General features: G+C 41.4%; 1 protein-coding gene across 2 annotated transcripts; it reads left to right on the forward strand.

The window, feature by feature from the left end:
- Positions 1-5,318: 5,318 nt before the first annotated feature.
- slc17a8 (solute carrier family 17 member 8) lies at positions 5,319-19,275 on the forward strand. Of its 2 annotated transcripts, none has more exons than XM_086028266.1 (12): positions 5,319-5,461; positions 7,274-7,529; positions 9,906-10,024; positions 13,006-13,120; positions 13,189-13,276; positions 14,184-14,270; positions 15,422-15,564; positions 15,653-15,802; positions 15,915-16,047; positions 16,789-16,899; positions 17,567-17,694; positions 18,476-19,275. In XM_086028266.1, the coding sequence occupies exons 1-12, from the start codon at positions 5,370-5,372 to the stop codon at positions 18,803-18,805; spliced, it is 1,752 nt and encodes a 583-aa protein (XP_085884392.1). In that variant the 5' UTR covers positions 5,319-5,369; the 3' UTR covers positions 18,806-19,275. The 2 variants fall into 2 exon arrangements, with proteins under 2 accessions (XP_085884392.1, XP_085884393.1); XM_086028267.1 differs by lacking the exon at positions 5,319-5,461 and adding an exon at positions 6,930-7,077.
- Positions 19,276-20,317: the final 1,042 nt, after the last annotated feature.

Below are 20,317 nucleotides of genomic sequence, written 5' to 3' on the forward strand. Positions count from 1 at the left end.
ACACTTTTTCACCAGTGCTACTGGAGCCACTGGAGATGTGTGACGAAAATGCTGTTTAAAATATGGACAAAATACGTGCAGACGTGCAAATACGTGGTCATAAGATATTTCATTTTTGATAATACATTTTCAATCCATGTATAAAGATCCACTATCTTAACCAGTGTAATTGGAACTATGCAAAGAGCAAAATAACCACATATTTAAGGCCTACTTTTTTTTTCCAGCGCAAAAGCCTCTCTTTCATAAAATTTATCATTCAAGGACGGCACAAAACTGCTGAACAAGTAACCAGCATTGTACATTTTTTCCACAAAAATAAACTCACTCAAGTTTTTAATATCATTGAGGTTCTATGTTTGTTCTGCATATCATTCAAAATCTGCAAAAAAATATTAGGCCTATACTCCATGTCTACCATTGAAGGATTTGTCCAATATTAGAATCAGGCTGGTAATTACTGACTCTAGATGGATGGCTTTATACAGTATTAGCCAATATGTTAGCCATATGTTGATCAGATGGTATTTGCATTACACATTAATGGTCATCACACACAAACAGCTAAATGTCCTTACACATATAACAATTAATAGTTAGGGAAGAAAGAAAACTACTGTATTTGAGTCTTGTGTAACGCACATCAACAGGCCTTTATATAGGTGCATGCATACAACTTTGTCTAGTGGAATGGAATGTGGCTTTGAGGGATATCTGACAGAGGTAGAAGTCCTTGTGACCAAGGATGTCTCCAGGCCAGACAACCTGGTCCTTGATGTGATAAACCATAGATGGAGAAGATCAGAACCACCATTTTTGATTAGACTAATCTGACGGGACAACACTATACTGTATATGTGAGGGTTGCATCTTCGACAGCGCCCTTTTCTCACTTCACCTCCATGAGTGTAAGTGTTCGCGAGGTAAGGAAAGAAGCCCAGATCTGACCGTGTCTGATTCCTGCATTTCAGAGATTGAAATAAATAGACGATCAAATTCAATCAACATGTGTTATTCTTGATTTACATTGGATGCCTTCTTGAAAGATTAAACGAACACACGCATTGGAAACTAGTTGTTTTTTGTGAACTAATAATTGAGCTTACATCCCAAGTGAGTGACCTGCTGAAATTTCCAACACCATCTATAGTGGTGATTGCTTATATTACAACTTAAAACTACCCCTGCGTATTTACAGTTCAACATTATTTTGTTTTTGAAATTTTATCCAGGGTTCACTCAGGGTTTGGTCGCAGGCCACCATTTGCCCATCTCTGTTATAGTGCCCTGTGATTGAGTAGTGTAGGGTGTTAAGACTCCTTTTCCCCCATGTCAGCTGGGATGGGCTCCCCACAAACCTAAACAGGATAGCTGTCTGAATAGTTATTTTCATAGTGTCAAATTTAAATGAACAACTATTTCATTGCACCGAAACCTCTCAAGTCGAGCACTTTATTCTTTATTTTTACCCGAGCTGTACTGTACTGTTCAAGTACGTACAACTTTATTATTGTTGTTTGTTCTGTATTTTTTTTTACCAGAACATAACAACACAATTGTCCCCTAGTATGTTTGATTGGGTAAATCACAATTTCATTTTTACTATTGAACAATAACGAGACAAATGATGTCACATCCAATGGCAGCGCTAAAACTATCAGTTCACAATTTAATAACTCTCAGGTTTATCTTATTAAACCACTGCTGTCCGGGGGGGGGCATATACATTTTGCTGCAGTGGCATCTGGTCTGCATTAATCTTGCAACACTTCTCACTCTGACCACTAGATTGTAGACTAGTACTGTTCAAAAATGGAATGCTTTACAACCAAAGCGTTTATTAGTCTATTCCGCTGTCTTTTTAATGTGAAGTTAATTTAGCCAACTGTTTGATTAGTAGATTTAAATTGTCTTAGAATCAAGAAAGGAAAATGATTGACTAGCTTTGTGACATTGCTTCAGTTTGCCACTATCTGCAAATTGAAACACTACAAGAATTGCAACAGTTGTATGTTATTCAAATGCATAAACCAGTTCACTAAATCATCCAGTAGTTGTGACGCTTGCTGACTTTCACCCTTTACTACAATGATTCCCAACCAGGGTGCTGTGGCACCTAGTGTGCTTTTAGACATCATCAGGGTTGTGCCAGGAATGTATCCAATTTCACTTAATTTGTCAGAAAACATTACTTATTAATTACAAATAAAAGTTTCCATTCATACAAGAGAATAAGTCATATGGTATATCCACGTTGTGATCAATTAAACAGGCGCAGATTTCACTTTGTGAGTAAATTAAGACCAGATCAGCATTATTTCATTTTTTGCCACAGCGTATCATCCATTTCCATCCAAGACTATCTTCTGCATCCTTCTCTCTCACTCTCTCAGTGGAAGAGCAATTGTCTCTCAAACCCCAGGTCGTGGGCTCGATCCTCTGCCCCTGTGTTGAAGTGCCCTTGACCAAGATGCTGGACCCCCAGCTGCTCCTGATGCGGCATCATCAGTAGGTGAACGAGGAGTCAGTGTGAAGCGCCTTGTCAGTGGAAAAGCGCAACAGAAGTGAAATCCAATTTCCATTATTTGGACTCAGCAACCTTGAAAACATGAAAAGACACATTATACACCAGTTTTATGCACCTTAATAAAAAAATACGACTGAAAAGCAGGTGTTTTTCAAAACAAAAAAAACAAAAAAATCATAGTTAAAGATTTGTGTTCAGCAGCCCAAATGGCCATAAAATCCACTTGTGATAAAAAGAAAAAAGTCATTTACCCACCCTTACTTTGAAAGCCTTTAGGTCAGGACTCCCCCATTGTTCGACACCAAACCCAGCCAACAACTTGTAATGAGGCACAGTCATGCTTGAGCAGTGATGAACGGATTCCCTCAAACTGTTCACAAAAAGTTGGAAGCATACCAAATACTTAGCAATATCTTGTAATGTTCAGTTTCTTGATCTTGAGAACTCAGAAATAAAGAGACCCCTTTATTATTATTATTATTATTATTATTATTATTATCATTATATCCACGACTGAGCAGAGGCAAGGAGTTAAGATACAAATTCATGGAGAGAAATCTTGTTGGGAGGATGCAAATCTGCTCTATTATATGGCAATGGTGTGTGTTAATAATGTTAATAATCTCTAGAGACTAGAGTTAGTCCTTCCTTGCCTTTATTTTATAATTAAGGCAATATTTTCCAATAGCAGCTTTAGCCAGATGCCACACGGCAACTCCACACCAGGGTGAGAGCCAGAAAAGTTCTAGTTCACTGGTCACAGTTTATAGTAACAGTAACACCCCTGTTGTCTATGTCAAGTCTTGTGAGATACCAATGCTATAACACAACGCAACGCAACGCAGCGCAACGCAGCGCAACGCAACGCAACGTAACATAATTTTATGTTTACATCCACGATATTAAAGCCAGAGCTGGGCATTTCGTCCTGGGGGCGGAACGGCCCATTTTTGGGACGGGGGACGGGGGACGCCAATTTTTTAAAAAAAGGATGGACTAAGCAAGGGTGGAGGTGGATTTTAGTTTGGCTATATAATTGTCCCTAATGCACGTGATGTGGTCGCGTTATTTTTTTTTTGGAGTAGGGGCGGACGTAAGGACGGAACCGCCATAAATGGCCGAGGACGGACGGGGTAGGAGGACTTTCATTTTTATGAATAAGGGCGGAGGGACGAGGCCGAAAGTGTACCCAGGTCGCAGGTGGAGGACGGACCCGCAAAAAAGGGTCAAGTGCCGAGCTCTGATTAAAGCTGCAGTATGTGAAGCATAATAAAGGCAAAGACAACCCCAAAAATTCTTTGCAATAGTTTGTTGTACAGCACATCTGTTTTCTGAAGCTAAGCCATGACTGGTCGTTACCCAAAACCTAAGCAACCGTGATGTCATTTTGAGTCGAGAGCAAGTGGCAAAATGGCCGCCGCTTGAGGTGGATAAAAACGGGTGGATTTTACTACTTAACTCATATTCCACAAACGCAATATTAATCGGAATGCTGTGTTTGAACTAGCGGGGCTGCATTGAATATATTCTTGTCAAGATTTTTTATGGGTTGACTTTCCAGTCAAATAAAAGCTATCCCTGCAATTGGCTGGCTTCCTGCTTGCCGATAGTTGGGATAGGCTCCAGCTCAATCGTGACGCTAAAGCGGATAAGCGCAACAGAACATGGATGAATATTAAAGCTCTGTTTGCCCTGATGGTCATGCAGTCAAAACTATTGTTCTCAATTGATGTGTTGGCATAACAACCAGTCACTTCAGTTAGTGACATCTTGAAGTTGGATCATCCCTAATATCGAAACATTATGAAGAGAAATCAATTCAATTAATATAATAATAACAGAGCTGGGCATGGCCCGACCTGCATATTTAATCGACTACGTGGGTCCGGGCAATCCCTCGTCGGCGACAGCTAATCGGCGTCGAGAACATAAACTTCACGTCACAAGCAGGCGCCGCGCGAGCAGACACGCCGCCAAACAAAGAAAAAATATCAAACAAAAATAACAGAAACACAAACACGCACAGCGTGGTGATCGGTGAAATAAAAACAATATGGGGCACACGTCATGGTGTCTGTGGGACCGCAAGGTACACAACACTGTTTTATTTTTTCCTTAGTCGGCCGCGTGTCAGGAGTGCAGCACCTGCGTGTGACGTGGTACAGGTTAAGTCCGTTCTCAACGTCGTTTGACTGACTCGGACCGACTGGGACCACGTGGGTCGATTAAATATGCAGACGGGAAATAGACGCTCTGAATAATACAATTGCCATTTGGGCACATATGGCTTTGTCTCGCCTCAATGCAAGTTGTCAAGCTCATGCATCTTTCATTGACTGACTGGCTGAGATCAGATGAACCTGCACAGATGACACTGGAGCCAAGATGATGGTGACAATAAAGAGGAAGAGTGCATAGTAAGCGAGGGGTTGGACAGCACCTGCCCCTCCTTTCTGGGAGTATGTTACATGGAGAGGTATCTCGAAGGTGCGCGTTCAGTTTAGCTGCAGATCAAAATGATCACCATGCCTATAAAGTAAAACTATATCAACTGCTTTCATACGCGCTCTACTTCATATAAAAGTACCTTTCTCAATTGGAACTTTTAAGGGAAGAAACTGGCATGAAGGAACACCATCCACTCCTCCCTCTGCCTCTCTGAAACCCCCTGAATCATTAGAGAGCGTGGTTGGGTAGCCGGCATTTTATCCTTGGCACTACTCTAAGGTGGATCCAACTTCTTGGGCCACAAGCTTACCAAGGATATGGGAATCATCTAGTGGATTTTTGAGGAGCACAAGTATCACGACACTTTTGAAATCAAGACGGTAAAGACGACAACATGTCTTTGGGAGCTTTGAGGGGGCAGATGCTGAACCCTGGGACAGAAGAAGTGAAGACGACAGTGGGCAATACTTTGGGCAAACTGCAAAGGTGAGAGGAGGAGTTATTTTTTTTTCGAGCAGTTGTCTGCAGTGAGGAATGATTTAATATTGTTTGTTCAGTCAATGGAGGGCTAACTTTGTCAAAAAAAAAATTCTCACATGATGCAGTCCATAAAGTAAATACGAGGTTGTTGTGCTTGCCAAGCAACACCTCAATTTTAAAACAGTAATACATACCTCATATCTGATAAATAATTCACAGAAGTGTGTGTGTGTGTGTGTGTGGGGGGGGGGGGGGGGGGGGGGTTTGCACAGGTCTGTGGATGTGTGTGTGTGTGTGTGCGTGGTGCAGCTTTTGGCACATGTTAGGTATATCAGTAATATTAGGTATCACTTTTATAAATGACATGGTACGTTCCTATGGTTTTAGTGTGTGCACTTTGACATCTCTTGTGCAATCAATGGCCCCAATATCTGGAAGTACAATGAAGAATACTGTATTTCATAAAAGATATTGGATCTGTACTGCACTGTACTTGCAACATCGAATATTGCTCCCAAAAATAATACAAAAAAGTGGGATCCTATTATGTGCATAAAATGAGACCAATGTGTGTATTATAGCAATAGTATGACAGTTCTAATCATTTTACAGTACATAAACATTTGTTTCTATAGTGTACATACAACTTCCACATTTTTTTTTACAGTTTATCTACTATATATTTTGGGAATGCTTTATGCACTCACATATCAAATCTACACATATGCACAAAATAAAATGAAAATCGCTCCCTTGCATGATTCTGTTTTCAGACATATTTTCTGAATCTCAAAAATTCTGTATTTTGTCTTATCAAATGTCAAAAATACTATTACATTTTATTTTGGTGGAATATAATTTTAAATTTCCGCCAACTTTAAAAATGGATTGAATGAATTAAATGAAATGAATGAAAAAAATTAAACGTCACGGGCGGAAAACGGTGTCGAGGAGTGCGTGGTGGACTCAAATGGAGGAATGTGAGACAGGGGGTTGGTTTAGGTGCTTTTAATAATACGTGACGGGCTGAACATGACTGGAGAAGCAAGGCTGGACGAGACGGGGAGAGTAAGGCTGGACAAGACCTGGGAAGCTGGACATGACGTGACCGGGGAAACTAGGCTTGAATGTATGAAATATAACAAAATGGAACTCACACTGCAAGGCTACGCACTGCAAGGCTACGCACTGTCAAGACACTCACCAAGACAGACTAGGGCGAGCAGCGGCACTGACAAAGACCCGACAAGGACTGAACAAAAACTAGGAACTTAAATACAGGCCTACCGACGAGACAACGAGAAACACCTGGACAAGACACACAAGGTAGGAGGGAGTTGATTGGCTTACACTAGGGAGTGGAAGGCACACAGGTGGACACAATAATCAAGACGAGACAGACACAGAAACACTGAGGAAAATATGAAACTTAAAAAAAACCCAAACCAAAACAGACCAAAACGTGACTGAGGATTGTTGAGTGATTAAATGACACTTACAATATTGAACGTGTTTAATTGCCTCTCTGACAAAACTTAACATCATTAGCTTTTCATAAAACAATATTTTTCTTAGAGTGATTTTGCCTTAGATTGTCTAGATATGCATATAATGGACACTTAGTGAGTACAAATATTTCAATCAATCGCATGATACTAAATGCCCTGCGATTGACCGGTGACATGGTTTAATCTTCTTGAAAAAAGGGCAGCTTGGAATAGTCTCCAGCTCACCCACGACACGAATAAGGACAAGTGGATGGACATTATTAATCGCTATTAATCGCCATTTTGATTTGTTCTGCTGTTTTCTGAGCAGGAAAATCGATGGCAGCAATGTGGAAGAGGAGAGACACCTGGAATTGACAGAGGACGGGCGTCCGGTGGCGTCCACATCTCGCCCGGCTCCGCTACTGGACTGCAGCTGTGGCGGCCTGCCCAAGCGTTACATCATCGCCATCCTTAGTGGTCTGGGCTTCTGCATCTCCTTTGGCATCCGTTGTAACCTTGGTGTTGCAATTGTGGAGATGGTGAACAACAACACTGTCTATGTGAATGGATCTGAAGTACTCCAGGTACTGTAAACATTCTTTTGTCATGTATTTCGACAGAGCTGAGCATTCCGTCCCGGGGGTGGAACAGTCAGTCCCTCCGTCTCGGACGGACGCCCATTTTTGTGAGGGAGGACAGAGGGATGACAAGTTTTAATAAAGGGACGGACTAAGCAAGGGCGGAGGTGGATTTCCGTCTGTCCCACTAATCGTCCCTCATGCGTGTGACGTTGTCGCGAGGCGGCCAAAGTTCATCTCAACCTACTCGATGAAATGGGCAAATGACAAAAATTGCCTCGGAATGCTTCAAAAGGGCCACTAGTTACCCAACTGTGCGTAATTACTTGTAATTACGGCGGGAACAATGTGCTCTGCGCGGAGGGGATTAGAAAAGGAAGAAGGAGAGGAAGAATGAGACGAAGAAAAAGAAGAAGGAGCGCTGGCATTTGACCGCAGGAAATTTGAAACCTGAATGCCGCAGCTGCTTCATTCGCGCACATCAGAGCGGAGGGCTTTGCTTGGTAGTAGACAATGACTGGCAAAACAAAAAAAAAAGGTTCCGACATTGCAATCAAGTAGTCGACACTGTGCTAAAGTTAATGCAAACAATATATTAATCTTGGTAAAGATTAACAGCTGTACAAAATTAAAGAAAGAGCGTAAAAACACACCAAGTATAACAAGCGGTTCCCCAAGCCTGGTCTCTTTTTTTCTTGACCCGGCAAGTGCTCAGGATGCTGTGTGTGACGTAGTGCTCCCCGATGCTGACTGGCTGACGTGAGGCGAAGAGGGAATAAAGTTAATTTGTTTTAGTGGCGCCAAATGGACCAATGTGCGCATTTTCTGTGCTTTGCGCCACGTCCCACCAGTCCAAACGCATCATTCGTGCAAGCCCGCACGCAACCGCGCCCGCCTGCGCTAACTACATTGATTTCAATTGAATCTGGCGGCACGATTCAATTGAACATTCACATGTCGCAGTATCAAAACTCCTCCTGCGCAATTTGTTACTCCACCCAAGGACTGAGGGTGTTGCAGTCGGCGCTCTGGAAGCGGAGGGGAAACCAGCGAGCCAATCAGCAACCTGAAGGGTTGACCAATGATAGCACTCCCTGGACCGGGCGTCTCTGCCCATCCGTTCAGAGACTGACCTCTTTCACGTCCGCTGCATTGACATATAAACAATGACCGCTGTTAAATAAAGCAGTTAGATTATAACTCTCAACTCATTCACTTTGTGTCATTACACACGTACAATGTGTGGTGGCAAGCGGTTCGTCAAACCGTGCCTATAAGGTAAGCAGATTTGAATAGTAAATTAGCCAGCTAATGAGCTTTGAAGTGGAAATCAACCCAAACATATTTTTTTAAAGAATATGTTCCCAGCAGGCCCATCAGTTGAAACAAGACATTCTGATGGATATTGCGATTGTGGAATAACAGTTAATCGTCCCGTTTTTTGTCAGCTCCGGGGGCGGCCATTTTGTCATTTTGCCAGTCGACTGAAAATGACATCACAACTACTCAGGGCTCAGGTAACGACCAATCATGGCTCAGCTTCAGAAAACAGGTGAGCTGTGATTGGTCATTACCTGAGCCCTGAGCAGCAGTGATGTCATTTTCAGTTGACAGAAGTGACAAAATGGCTGCCCCCAGCAATGGCTAAAAGTGTGTGGATTAACTCTTATTCCATAAACACCAAATGCCTTGTTTCAATTAGTGGGCCTGCATGGAACATATTATTGAAAAAATATGTTTGGGTTGACTTCCCCTTTAAATAGACCTCTGCCGTTAGCATCTCTCCCGCTCTGCGTCATGCAAAGATGCATTTTTTTTTTTTGGGGGTGGGGGCGGATGTTAGGGCGGAACCGCTTTAAAAGGACGAGGACGGATGGAGTCGGAAAACAATAATTTTTATGAATAAGAACGGAGGGACGAGGCCGGAAGGGTACCTAGGTCGTGGACGGAGGACCGGCCGGCAAAAAAGTGCCCAGCTCTGTATCTCGAGAACTTCCCAAAGTTCAACAAGAAGCTGTGTGCTTTCATTATCCACAGTCCATCTTCTTAAAGGGGGAGTCAACCCACCATATGACCTGAAAATTACATCACAGTTGCTCAGGGCTAAGGTAACGACCAATCACAGCTCACATGTTTTTTGAGCCATCATTGGTCGTTATGTGAGCCCTGAGCATCTGTGATGTCATTTTCAGTCAACAGAAGTGACAAAATTGGCCGCCCCCAGAGATGGCTAAAAACGGGTGCATTTTGCTGCTTAACTAATATTCCAGAAACACAATATTAATCAGAATGCCATGTTTCAACTGGTGGACCTGGATAGAACATATTCGTGAAAAAACATGTTTGTGTTGACTTCTGCTTTAACTATCGTTTTCTTTGTAGAAAGCTGAGTTCAGCTGGGACCCAGAGACAGTTGGACTGATCCATGGCTCATTCTTCTGGGGCTACATCGTTACTCAAATTCCTGGTGGTTTCATCTCAAACAAGCTGTCTGCCAACAGGTTTGTTGACTTTAGTTGCTTGGTTTTCTGCAACTAGCGTTTTATGACCCCCGTTGTTTAACATATTATTATTATGACATGGTTGCCTCCACATGAGGTGCAATGATTCAACAACTAATTGATGATCAAATTAATCGATGGGTGACCCAAATAGCAATTAACAGTTCATCAGCTATAACCAAGTTACAGGAAAGACCGGGCATCCCTACAGTACGTGCATAATCCTGGTCACTACCTTGTGCGCTCATTAACATGCTCATACATTAAATCCTTGAATGAACATTTGCCGTCTAAAACTCCACAAGCTCACTTTGTCTGGTAGGATGGTTAACACGGGTTAATTGGTTTGTATAAAAATCCACAGTATTTTGACTAGTGGTGCAACTATTAATTAATTAATCAACAGCTAATCCATTATCAAATTAACCAATAATTATTTTTGGTATTCAATTTTAAGACCTTGTTTGAAATGGTACAAATCCTTGCAATTTCAGTCTCTCAACAGTAAATGTTCCCATATTTCTGTAGTCCTACCTACATGCAAGCAGGCTGATTATCTTTGCGTTGAATCAAAATAAGACATTTGCAAACATCAGCTTTTTCTTTGGAAAACAAATATCAACATTATTGCCAGTTTTCTGACGGATGGACACTATTTTCCACACTGTCAAATTTAAATAATAATGTATTTTTGAATACAGGGATGAAAACTAAAAATGTGTATTTTAAAAAAAAATCTGATTCATCAATTCATTGACAAAATAATTGGTTAAAATAATTGTTAGTTCTAGCCCTAGTCTCCACTAGAAAGGGATTTCACAGTTCTATGTTGAAAAAAATCCTCGTGATTTGAAAACCAATTATTGAAAGGATTTTGCAAGATATGACACATCTTATTTTGTTTGTTAATGTTTTTTCCAAGTGAATTTCTTATGGATAGAATTCATTAGTGAGCACCGCCATTCATAACCAGTAACCAGGCGAAGCTCTTGAGCTAGATATGGGCTCAGTATTTGGCAAGGAGTAGGTCACTCTACTGACTTATAGCAGCAGTGTAAGAAGTCTTTACAAAGTCTTAGCATACTCATGAATAATTACCGTAATTTGGCTCCACATAAACGAAACCTTGTTGTTTCTCAAGTTATTGTTCTCCACTGCTTCTGGGAATACGTACTGCACAGTATGTGCCACAGGTATTCACATTACATTGCTTGTCATTATTGCATGAAAAACATGTATTTATTGCACAAAACAACAAGACAAACACCATCAGCTTGAGGGTGGTGTTCTCAAATGGTTAAACCTGTTCAGTGCTCTGAGCAGCGCCGATGGAGCAGATAGTAGCCCTGTAATAAAAGCTTCACAGGAAAAGAGGACACGCCACTGGCAGAGTTAATAATGAAAGATCCTGCCTCTGATTTCTTTCTGAAACACCAGCCACTGGAATATTACAAGTGTCACTTACACCCTGTTTTGGAAAAATGAGGAGAACAGGGAGATTCAGTGAAGAGGAAAAAGGCAGGTAGCTGAGAATCATGGCGGCGTTCAAGAAGAAGCTTGTGGACTCAATGTCGTATCACCTGACTGCATGACAAACATCAGGGGTGGTTAGATGTGTCTCACTGCATGCCTGTCAAAGAAAAAATAAACCACGTCAGGGGGTTTTACTTTATTGAGATGTTTATTTCTTGACGTGTTCTGAAAAGCTCTTCAATTAGTCAACCCAGTGTTGTTTTTACATAAAAAGTGGGAAGTTCACACTTATTCTGTTGTCTTACTGCATAGTGTGACTTTTTAAGTTAAATGATAATAATGATAATGACCCTGACAATGTACAGAGCAGGAGATCAAGGCTGCAGAAGAAAACTGAATTCAAGTGGATGCAACATTCAAAAGAGGAAATTTTAAAGAGGAAATCAACCCAAACATTTTTTTTTTCAAGAATATGTTCTATGCAAGCCCACTAGTTGAAACAGGGCAATCTGATAAATATTGCGTTGTGGAATAAGACTTAATCCACCCGTTTTTAGTTATCTCCGGGGGCGGCCATTTTGTCGTCTGTCGACTGAAAATGACATCACAACTGCTCACAACGACCAATCACGGCTCAGATTCAGAAAACAGGTCAGCCGTAGATAATGCGGACATTGAGTGTGAACACTTCGATGCAATCAAATTCCTTCAAGGACACTTGGCTTTTTAGATCATCTTATTTACATGCTACATTTTGGAGAACATTCATATTGTTTGTCAAGCAGCTGACAAATGATGCTCAATGGACTGAATGGAGTCAGCTGCGCCACCTGCTTCAACCAAAACATGTTCATCAACCCAAATGGCCGTGTAGCCCACGTGACCATGTGATGTCACACGGAATACTCTTGGCAATCTGTTTTAAATAACATGAAATAGAAAACTCAAGTGAAAACCAAGTTATGAGGCACAATTTGTTTTGATCAAATACCATCGTGTGACAATTTTACCTTCCTTGGGGAGTTTCTGTCTTGCAAGGGAGGACGAAAATGAAGAAACTTGTCTCGACTCTAACCGGTCAACCTCAATCATTACGTAAGGGCCTCGTTTCAATTTCAAATAGACAACAATAAGAGTCGATTCCAGGTGACACCCCATTACGTATCAGTGTCACATCCTTGACTACACATGCTATTTAATTACGAAGTACTCTTAATGCAACATCAACATTCTGATTTTAACACAGTCCAAAAATTTTGAACACTGGGGATCTGGTAACGTATGCAATCTAACTACACATTCCTTTATGACAAATGTGTTATGTATCTTTCTACTATTGTTATTTTTGTATTTACTTTGAAGTTAAGTGACGAAGGCATAAATGAGGGTAAGAAGTTTCAAGAAAAACAATCACCTATTCATGTTTGATCCTGCAAGTGAGTGAAATGGACAATTACCAGTGGACCATTTCTCTCAAAATAACACCTGCATTTTTTCCTTCTCCGCAGGGTGTTTGGAGCTGCCATTTTCTTGACGTCAGTGCTGAATATGTTTATCCCGTCTGCAGCGAGGGTGCACTATGGCTGTGTCATGTTTGTGCGCATCCTGCAGGGCTTAGTTGAGGTGAGAATGCGAATAAAGAAATGACTAAGGGACATGCTTTCATTATTTTGAGCACATTTCCCATCTAGGGTGTCACCTACCCAGCATGCCATGGGATGTGGTCAAAATGGGCCCCTCCTCTTGAACGCAGCCGACTGGCCACAACATCCTTCTGTGGTGAGTTGACGTTATGAAGGCAGCCAGCCCTTCATCCATTTCTTATATGGACCGCAATTGTCCTCACGAGGGTCACGGTGAGCTGGAACCTTTCTCCGGGCAGCTTATCCCACGTTCGCCCCGCATGTTAAAATACCGTAGGACTAAATTGTCAGTAGATGTGAATGGCTGTTTCCCCACGGTACCTGTATATGTACCCTGCGACTGTCTGGTGACCAGTTCGGGGCTTGCAAAGTCAGATGGGATTGGCTCCAGCTCATCCGTGACCCTAATGAGGAGAAGCTGAATAGAAGGATGGATGGGAGATGCAAGAATGGCATGTCAGGTTCCGTCAAGTGACACTGGTCATAAAGAGCGTTTGAGAGATTTTCCGGTTCTACGATGTGTTACTCTGCATGCTGCATCAGCAGCTACTATGGCAACCTGCACAACAAATGACCTCAATCCTATCATACACTTCAACTAAGGGTGAATTAGACTGAGCTCCAACATCAGTGATGTTTTGATCTCACAAATGTTCTTTAGGATTAACTGTTGTATGTTTGTACGTGTATTTCTAGTCTGTCACGGGAACGATTTGAATTTGCCTGAAATTAAAGAAATAGATGAGAGCTCCACTGCCACTTACTGGAGTGGTTGTGCAATCACACTTTATTCTTCAAAAAAAATGGAAACTGAGGCACCTGAAGTATTTTGGATTAAAAGGCCTTTATTTTAACATGTGCAGTTGGAGGTAATGCCAACGCTTTGCCTTCTTCAGGGCAAGCTTGAGTGGACGGTACCATGCTATGGTGTGTCTCCCGATTGTTGGACAGTACCATGCTAGTCCACTCGTTTTTTCATTGTGTATCTTATAATGCTGCCAAAGTAACATCATGGCCTTAAAATGTAACTCGTCTTGTTCCAGGGTCCTATGCCGGAGCCGTGATCGCCATGCCTTTGGCTGGTGTGTTGGTTCAGTACATTGGGTGGCCGTCAGTCTTTTACATCTATGGTAAGAAGTTGAATGTCAGCATCTCTTTTATGCATGTACAATTTCAAGGGGAATACAACCCCCACATTTTCTTTCCAATAATATGTTCTATGCACCTCCACTAGTCTTACTCTAAACACGTCATTCTGATTAATATTGCGTTTGTGGATTATGAGTTAAGCAGTAAGCTCCACTCGTTTTTGTCCATCTCAGGGGGGCGGCCAATTTGCCACCATCAATCAGAATATTGTGTTTTGACCAGTAGGGCTGCATAGAACATATTCTTGTCAAGAAAACCTTTGGTTTCACTTCCTATTTCAAGTAGTTGGGCAAGAATAACGGCAAACAAGAGTCTAGAGCTGCTCTAAGCATTACGACATGAAGTCAACAATAAGCTGTGAGAGGAATTGTTGTGGAATAAAACATTTCCGTGTGGAAGCCACAACTTGCAAGTCATCCTTTAGTTTTTACACTGGGAAACCAATCCTCCAAATTAATTTAGCCGAACCATCTAGCGATCAAATCACCAATTGCGGTATAAGTTTGCATAAATCATAAATCATTTACCAGTATTTAATGAATTGCAGCATGACTGTTCGTTCATCAGTAATGATGAATCACCAATTTTTAGAGAGAAAAAAAACTATGGAGAACTCAGTCACATACATTTTATTTAATTGCTCAATATGTTTTCTGCACTAGGCCACTTTACACGATACTGGTGCTCATACAAAAAAAAAAAGTCCCAGCCAACAAACATGTACAAAGCCCATGTGGAATCATTATTGGATGCCTATCATCACCAAGCAATCAAGATACTTTACTGTTAGTTGTACATTGAATGTGTTGCACGATAAACCTTATCTGAATTGCTCTGGAGATTGATTAAAACGATTAACACAGTCTTAAAATTCACATTTTGCTAGATGTGTTTTAATAAAAAGCCACTCTGCTTTTTGTGCGATATGATCTCATGATTTATTGATGTAAAATGGCCCTTTACTGTCTGGCTGCTGTGACTCATTATTTCATCTGAATAATAATGAAGCTTCTCAGGTAGAGAGTCAAGGTTTCAACTTGGTTTAATGATTCTTCCTAGCTCTCATCAATACTGTAGAAGGACTTTTCCGCATTATACGTCCTACTCACTCTTTTATTCCATTGACAAAAAGGTGTTTTTGGAATCCTGTGGTATGTCCTGTGGCTTCTTTTGGCCTACGGAAGTCCTGCGGTGCATCCAACCATCACGGATGAGGAAAGAACATACATTGAGTCCACCATTGGTGAAACAATCCACCACCAGAGTGCGACTCAGGTATGTAAACAGCTATCGGTGCAGTGATCATTTCGTACAGTATGTCGACGTTACAAACAGATTTTCTCCCTGCTTCTTTTACGCTAAGAAATTCAAGACACCGTGGCGTCGTTTCTTCACTTCCATGCCAGTCTACGCCATCATTGTGGCCAACTTCTGCCGCAGCTGGACCTTCTACCTGCTTCTCATCAGCCAGCCGGCATATTTTGAAGAAGTCTTTGGGTTCCCAATCAGCAAGGTTGACCTCATGCGATCTATCATCACACTTATTTGAGAGACAGAGACCGCAAATCAGGGCGATGGGATTTTATTTTAGTCCCATGTCCTAAGACTGTATGATGCTCCGACAGGTGGGGATCCTGTCTGCTGTGCCCCACATGGTGATGACTATTGTTGTTCCGATTGGAGGACAGCTGGCGGACTTCCTGCGTAGTAACAAAATCATGAGCACTACAAATGTGAGGAAACTCATGAACTGCGGAGGTAGGTTGAGGGAACCATAAGCGACCTGCACTATGCAGACAAAAGATGAACAGTAAATCAGTCAAGCAGTCAGATGAAGTTATACAATTCAGAGGTCGACAAAGATTTCTACTTCAAAGCCAGTCATGAGTGAGCAGCATATATGCATATCACGTGGATTCTCCGTCCAATACAGTTAAAGCAATTGCAGTGTAAGCTCATCAGTCCAACCATCCATTTTCTGGAGAACTTGCCCTCACTTGGGTCATGGATGAGCTGGAGCCTATCCCAGCTGACTTTGGGCTAATTGCAGGGTGCACTTGGGCTGCTTGCTAGCCAACTGCAGGAAGTTCTAAATCGACAATGATAATATGGGAAGAATAGAACGTAAACTGGAAGATTAGCTGTGTTCTGTATTTACTGTATTTGAAGAGACTTGCCTCCCAGGCATAAGCAGTAATCTTGCTCTGTAAGCGCATCTCTGATATTTTCACTTTAAACATGCATTATAGTTGTTAAATGCATTCAAGAGTCTGACCCGCCTTCAATTAATGTCCTTGTTCACCAACAACAAATTACAAGTGTGAACTCATTCACAGTACTACCAATACAAATTGCCATTATTTTTTATGGCAATTACACCCTACTATGGTGTCACTTTACATGTTTTGACTTGTGTGTGTGTCAGTGAAGCAAACATTCTTTTTTTGCCTTTCAACTGGCATCTCATTCTGTTCATTACCACATGTTGTCTTTTTGCAGGCTTTGGTATGGAGGCTACTCTGCTTTTGGTGGTCGGCTTTTCCCATACCCGTGCTGTGGCCATCTCCTTCTTGGTGCTTGCCGTAGGCTTCAGTGGATTTGCCATCTCAGGTACTACAGCGGTACCACAATTTACTTTTGCGTCCCTACTTTTGAATTTTTCAAGATAGGATCTGTCACTCAGCCGATATTGCTTGATATATGCTTGGCATGCGAGCAATGACTTGAGTTACAAGTGAGCTTCGGGCTCTTCCAAGCACGAGTGAAGTGAAACAAAATGGACCCATTTAAGGTGATATCTCTCCGTGGAAACTCGGTTCACTAACAAACCGGTTTACAAGAATTGTGCACCCTGACATCCATGCAGAAAAATCACGTGTTCTTTCTCACACACAATGTAAACGCTTCTCGCCATGTTTCATCACATATTTCAGCTATTTTTTTTTGTCCTGTAAATTAGCCTTCACTAGAACTCCCAAGAACGTGATACATGCAATTGATGGAGCTATTAGGAAGCCCTCAGCTACCACTCAGTTCTCGCATCGGGACAGGAGAAAGAGAGGGAGAGTGCGAGAGAGAGCGAGAAAGGCAGAGAGAGAGAGCGTGAGAGAGATAGAGGCAGAGACAGACAGATTGGAAAGATTTCAGTGCAGGTTCATCCTGAAATTTTTGTGAGTAGTATATTGCACCTGCAGAAACTTCCAGTAAGCGTTATTAATGAATATTTTTCTGATTCATAATTGTCCAAACACAATCATATGCCTACTGTGTTGGCCAGGCTTTAATGTCAATCATCTGGACATTGCTCCTCGCTATGCCAGCATCCTGATGGGCATTTCCAATGGTGTGGGAACTCTGTCTGGAATGGTGTGTCCCCTGATTGTTGGAGCCTTGACCATTCATAAGGTACAACACGTGATTTTATGGTAGGGGTTGAACAAACTAAAGGCTTTTTATAGTTGACTATAATGTGATAAAAGTTGCGTTGAAGTCAATTAATAGATTACGCTATTTGGTGTGGATGGAAGCTTTAAGGATTTTGAATTTGTTATTGTGTTTATTTAGCATCAAGTTGAAATCAGCTTAAAGGAAGGTAATGTACATTCAATTTAGTTAAAGGGAAGTCAACCCAAACATTTTGTTTACAATAATATGTTTGTGGAATATGAGTTAAGCAGCAAAATCCAGCCATTTTTGTACATCTCAGGAGAGGCCATTTTGCCACTTGCTGTCCACTGAAAATGACATCACAGTTGCTCAGGGCTCGTATAACGACCACTCATGCAGCTTCAGAAAACAGGTTAGCCATGATTGGTCGTTACCTGAGACCTGAGCAACTGTGATGTCACATTCAGTCGAGAGAAGTGACAAGATGGCCGCCCCCTGAGATGGCTAAAATCAGGTGGATTTTGCTGCTTAACTCATATTCCACAAATGCAATATTAATCAGAATGCCGTGTTTAGACTAGTGAAGGCGCATAGAACATATTATTGCAACAAATTTTGGGGGGCGTTGCCTTCGCTTTTAAATGAATTACAGTAAGCCACTTTTTGTAAAAACTGCAGCTGTATTTCCAGTGAGCGTCTTGTTGTGGATTTATCACCATCCCTCTCAGAGGCACATCATCAAAAGAGCAGTGTTTCTTTCAGGATATTCCTTGACACTTTCATTCCACCCTTCCGACAGACCCGTCTTGAGTGGCAGAATGTCTTTGTTATCGCATCCATGGTGCACTACACCGGGGTCATCTTCTACGCTATCTTTGCCTCGGGTGAACAGCAGGACTGGGCCAACCCCGAGAATACAAGTGAAGAAAAATGCGGCTTTGTCGAAGAAGATGAGCTCGCTGAAGAATCTGAGATCAACAGCGAGAGCGTGACCGCTCCAAAAATGAGTTACGGAACGACGGAAAATACGTCAGGTCGGAAACACGGCTGGAAAAAGAAGAGAGGGGTGACCATGCAAGAGGAGGATGAGCATTATGCTAATGGTGACTTCCAGAATGGATACCAGTGAGCAGTTCTACGGGGATAAAGACTTTAACAATTCGGTGATGATCCTCTTTTACACCTGTGGAAATGAACCATTATGTACCTCAAACAACTTTCATCAACTTATATGAAAACACCAGTTTTAGAGTGATGACCTGTCTTTGAAAGCAATTCATTACAAAGGAGGAAAAGCTTAAAATGTTGTGTCTTGATCATTACTTAATTAATTTGTCCTGTCACATGTCAAATGTCACCTATGCAACATGCAGTCTGGGTTTTATGGCAGACCATGGTGATAAGTGTGTTTTTTTTTTGCTTGAACGCTATTGAGGAGTGAAAACATTAGCTATGCCTGCACAGTGTACTAAAAATTCAATACCAGAGCTGTATCAAAAAGTGTTACGTTACAAAGATAATAATGCTCATTTTCGTTGTGGTCACAGGTTCAAGTCAAGTCACATTTATTTATATAGCCCTTAATCCCAAAGAGTCTCAAAGGGCTTTTCACGCCCACAGTTGACAAATATTAATGACATCCCCTGATTTTGACCCCCAGGAGGACAGGAAAAACATTTGACACATACCGTACTGCTCATCTTTAGTGCTAACAAACAAAAACTGTTCTGTATAGTATAATGTTGATGTTGGAGAGAACATCACTGAATCGGCAAATGTAATAAACTTTGTTTTTTTCCTGAATTCTGTTGAAGGAATGTAAAATTTACTCCGCATCATAATGAATCATTATGGGCTATTTAACATTGCATGTTACTTTGGAAACACGTGGTTAGCACATTTGTCACAGAGTCAAAGGTTACCGGTTTGAATCCTGGGTTCTGATCTTTCTGTGTGGATTTGCATATTCTCCCTGAGGTTGCTTGTTGCTCCATTGCTTCCAGTAGCGTAAGCTGATATTTTGTTTTTAATTTTTTTTTTTAACCAATTACATTGCAAATACATACTCCAAGGACGTCACTAATGCCAGCATTTTTCTGTCCTCTGATGGAACAAATCTTGTGACAAAATGTGACATGCAAAATTGATCACACATTAAAGGGATCCTGGGGCCAGGATGTCCCATTTTTCCACTCAAAAACTTTATGTATTGAAACGAAACTTGGTTGCATTTTAAATTTTATCAATTTGTTTTGGACAACTAGCTAATCTTGAAACACCCCTTTTTCATTGTGATGATGGGTAAACCACCCAACCGCCACACCCCCACCCCATGTCTTGTTGTGACATCAGCAAAGGAACTGGAGACATTCAGTACATTATAAAAGATCACTTTTCATGTCGGAAAACAGCGAACAATCATCACCAAATTTTTTGTGCACATCTCTTCTACTCTCTACTGCATCTTCTAACAAATGAAAATATAACAACCATCAGCCTCTCCATGTGCTTACTTACAGGAGAATGGGGAAATGAACAGCTCACCTTCAGTTCCTGTCACATCTTTTTTTCTTTAGGAATAGTAATAAATGAGATTGATATAGTCTCCTTTAATACAACCAGGGATGTGTTCCTATTAAAA

The sequence above is a fragment of the Filicampus tigris genome, chromosome 4 (genome assembly GCF_054856515.1).
Source record: "Filicampus tigris isolate MCC_2025a chromosome 4, RoL_Ftig_1.0, whole genome shotgun sequence".
In the NCBI taxonomy this organism is placed as follows: Eukaryota; Metazoa; Chordata; class Actinopteri; order Syngnathiformes; family Syngnathidae; genus Filicampus; species Filicampus tigris.

What these genes read in the sequence shown, in the direction of transcription:
- slc17a8 (XM_086028266.1), top strand. Translation starts at nt 5,370, where the DNA reads ATGTCTTTGGGAGCTTTGAGGGGGCAGATGCTGAACCCTGGGACAGAA. An exon ending in ACTTTGGGCAAACTGCAAAG is followed by an intron (nt 5,462 to 7,273) that starts GTGAGAGGAGGA and finishes TTTTCTGAGCAG; the next exon opens with GAAAATCGATGGCAGCAATG. An exon ending in TTGGGTTCCCAATCAGCAAG is followed by an intron (nt 15,803 to 15,914) that starts GTTGACCTCATG and finishes ATGCTCCGACAG; the next exon opens with GTGGGGATCCTGTCTGCTGT.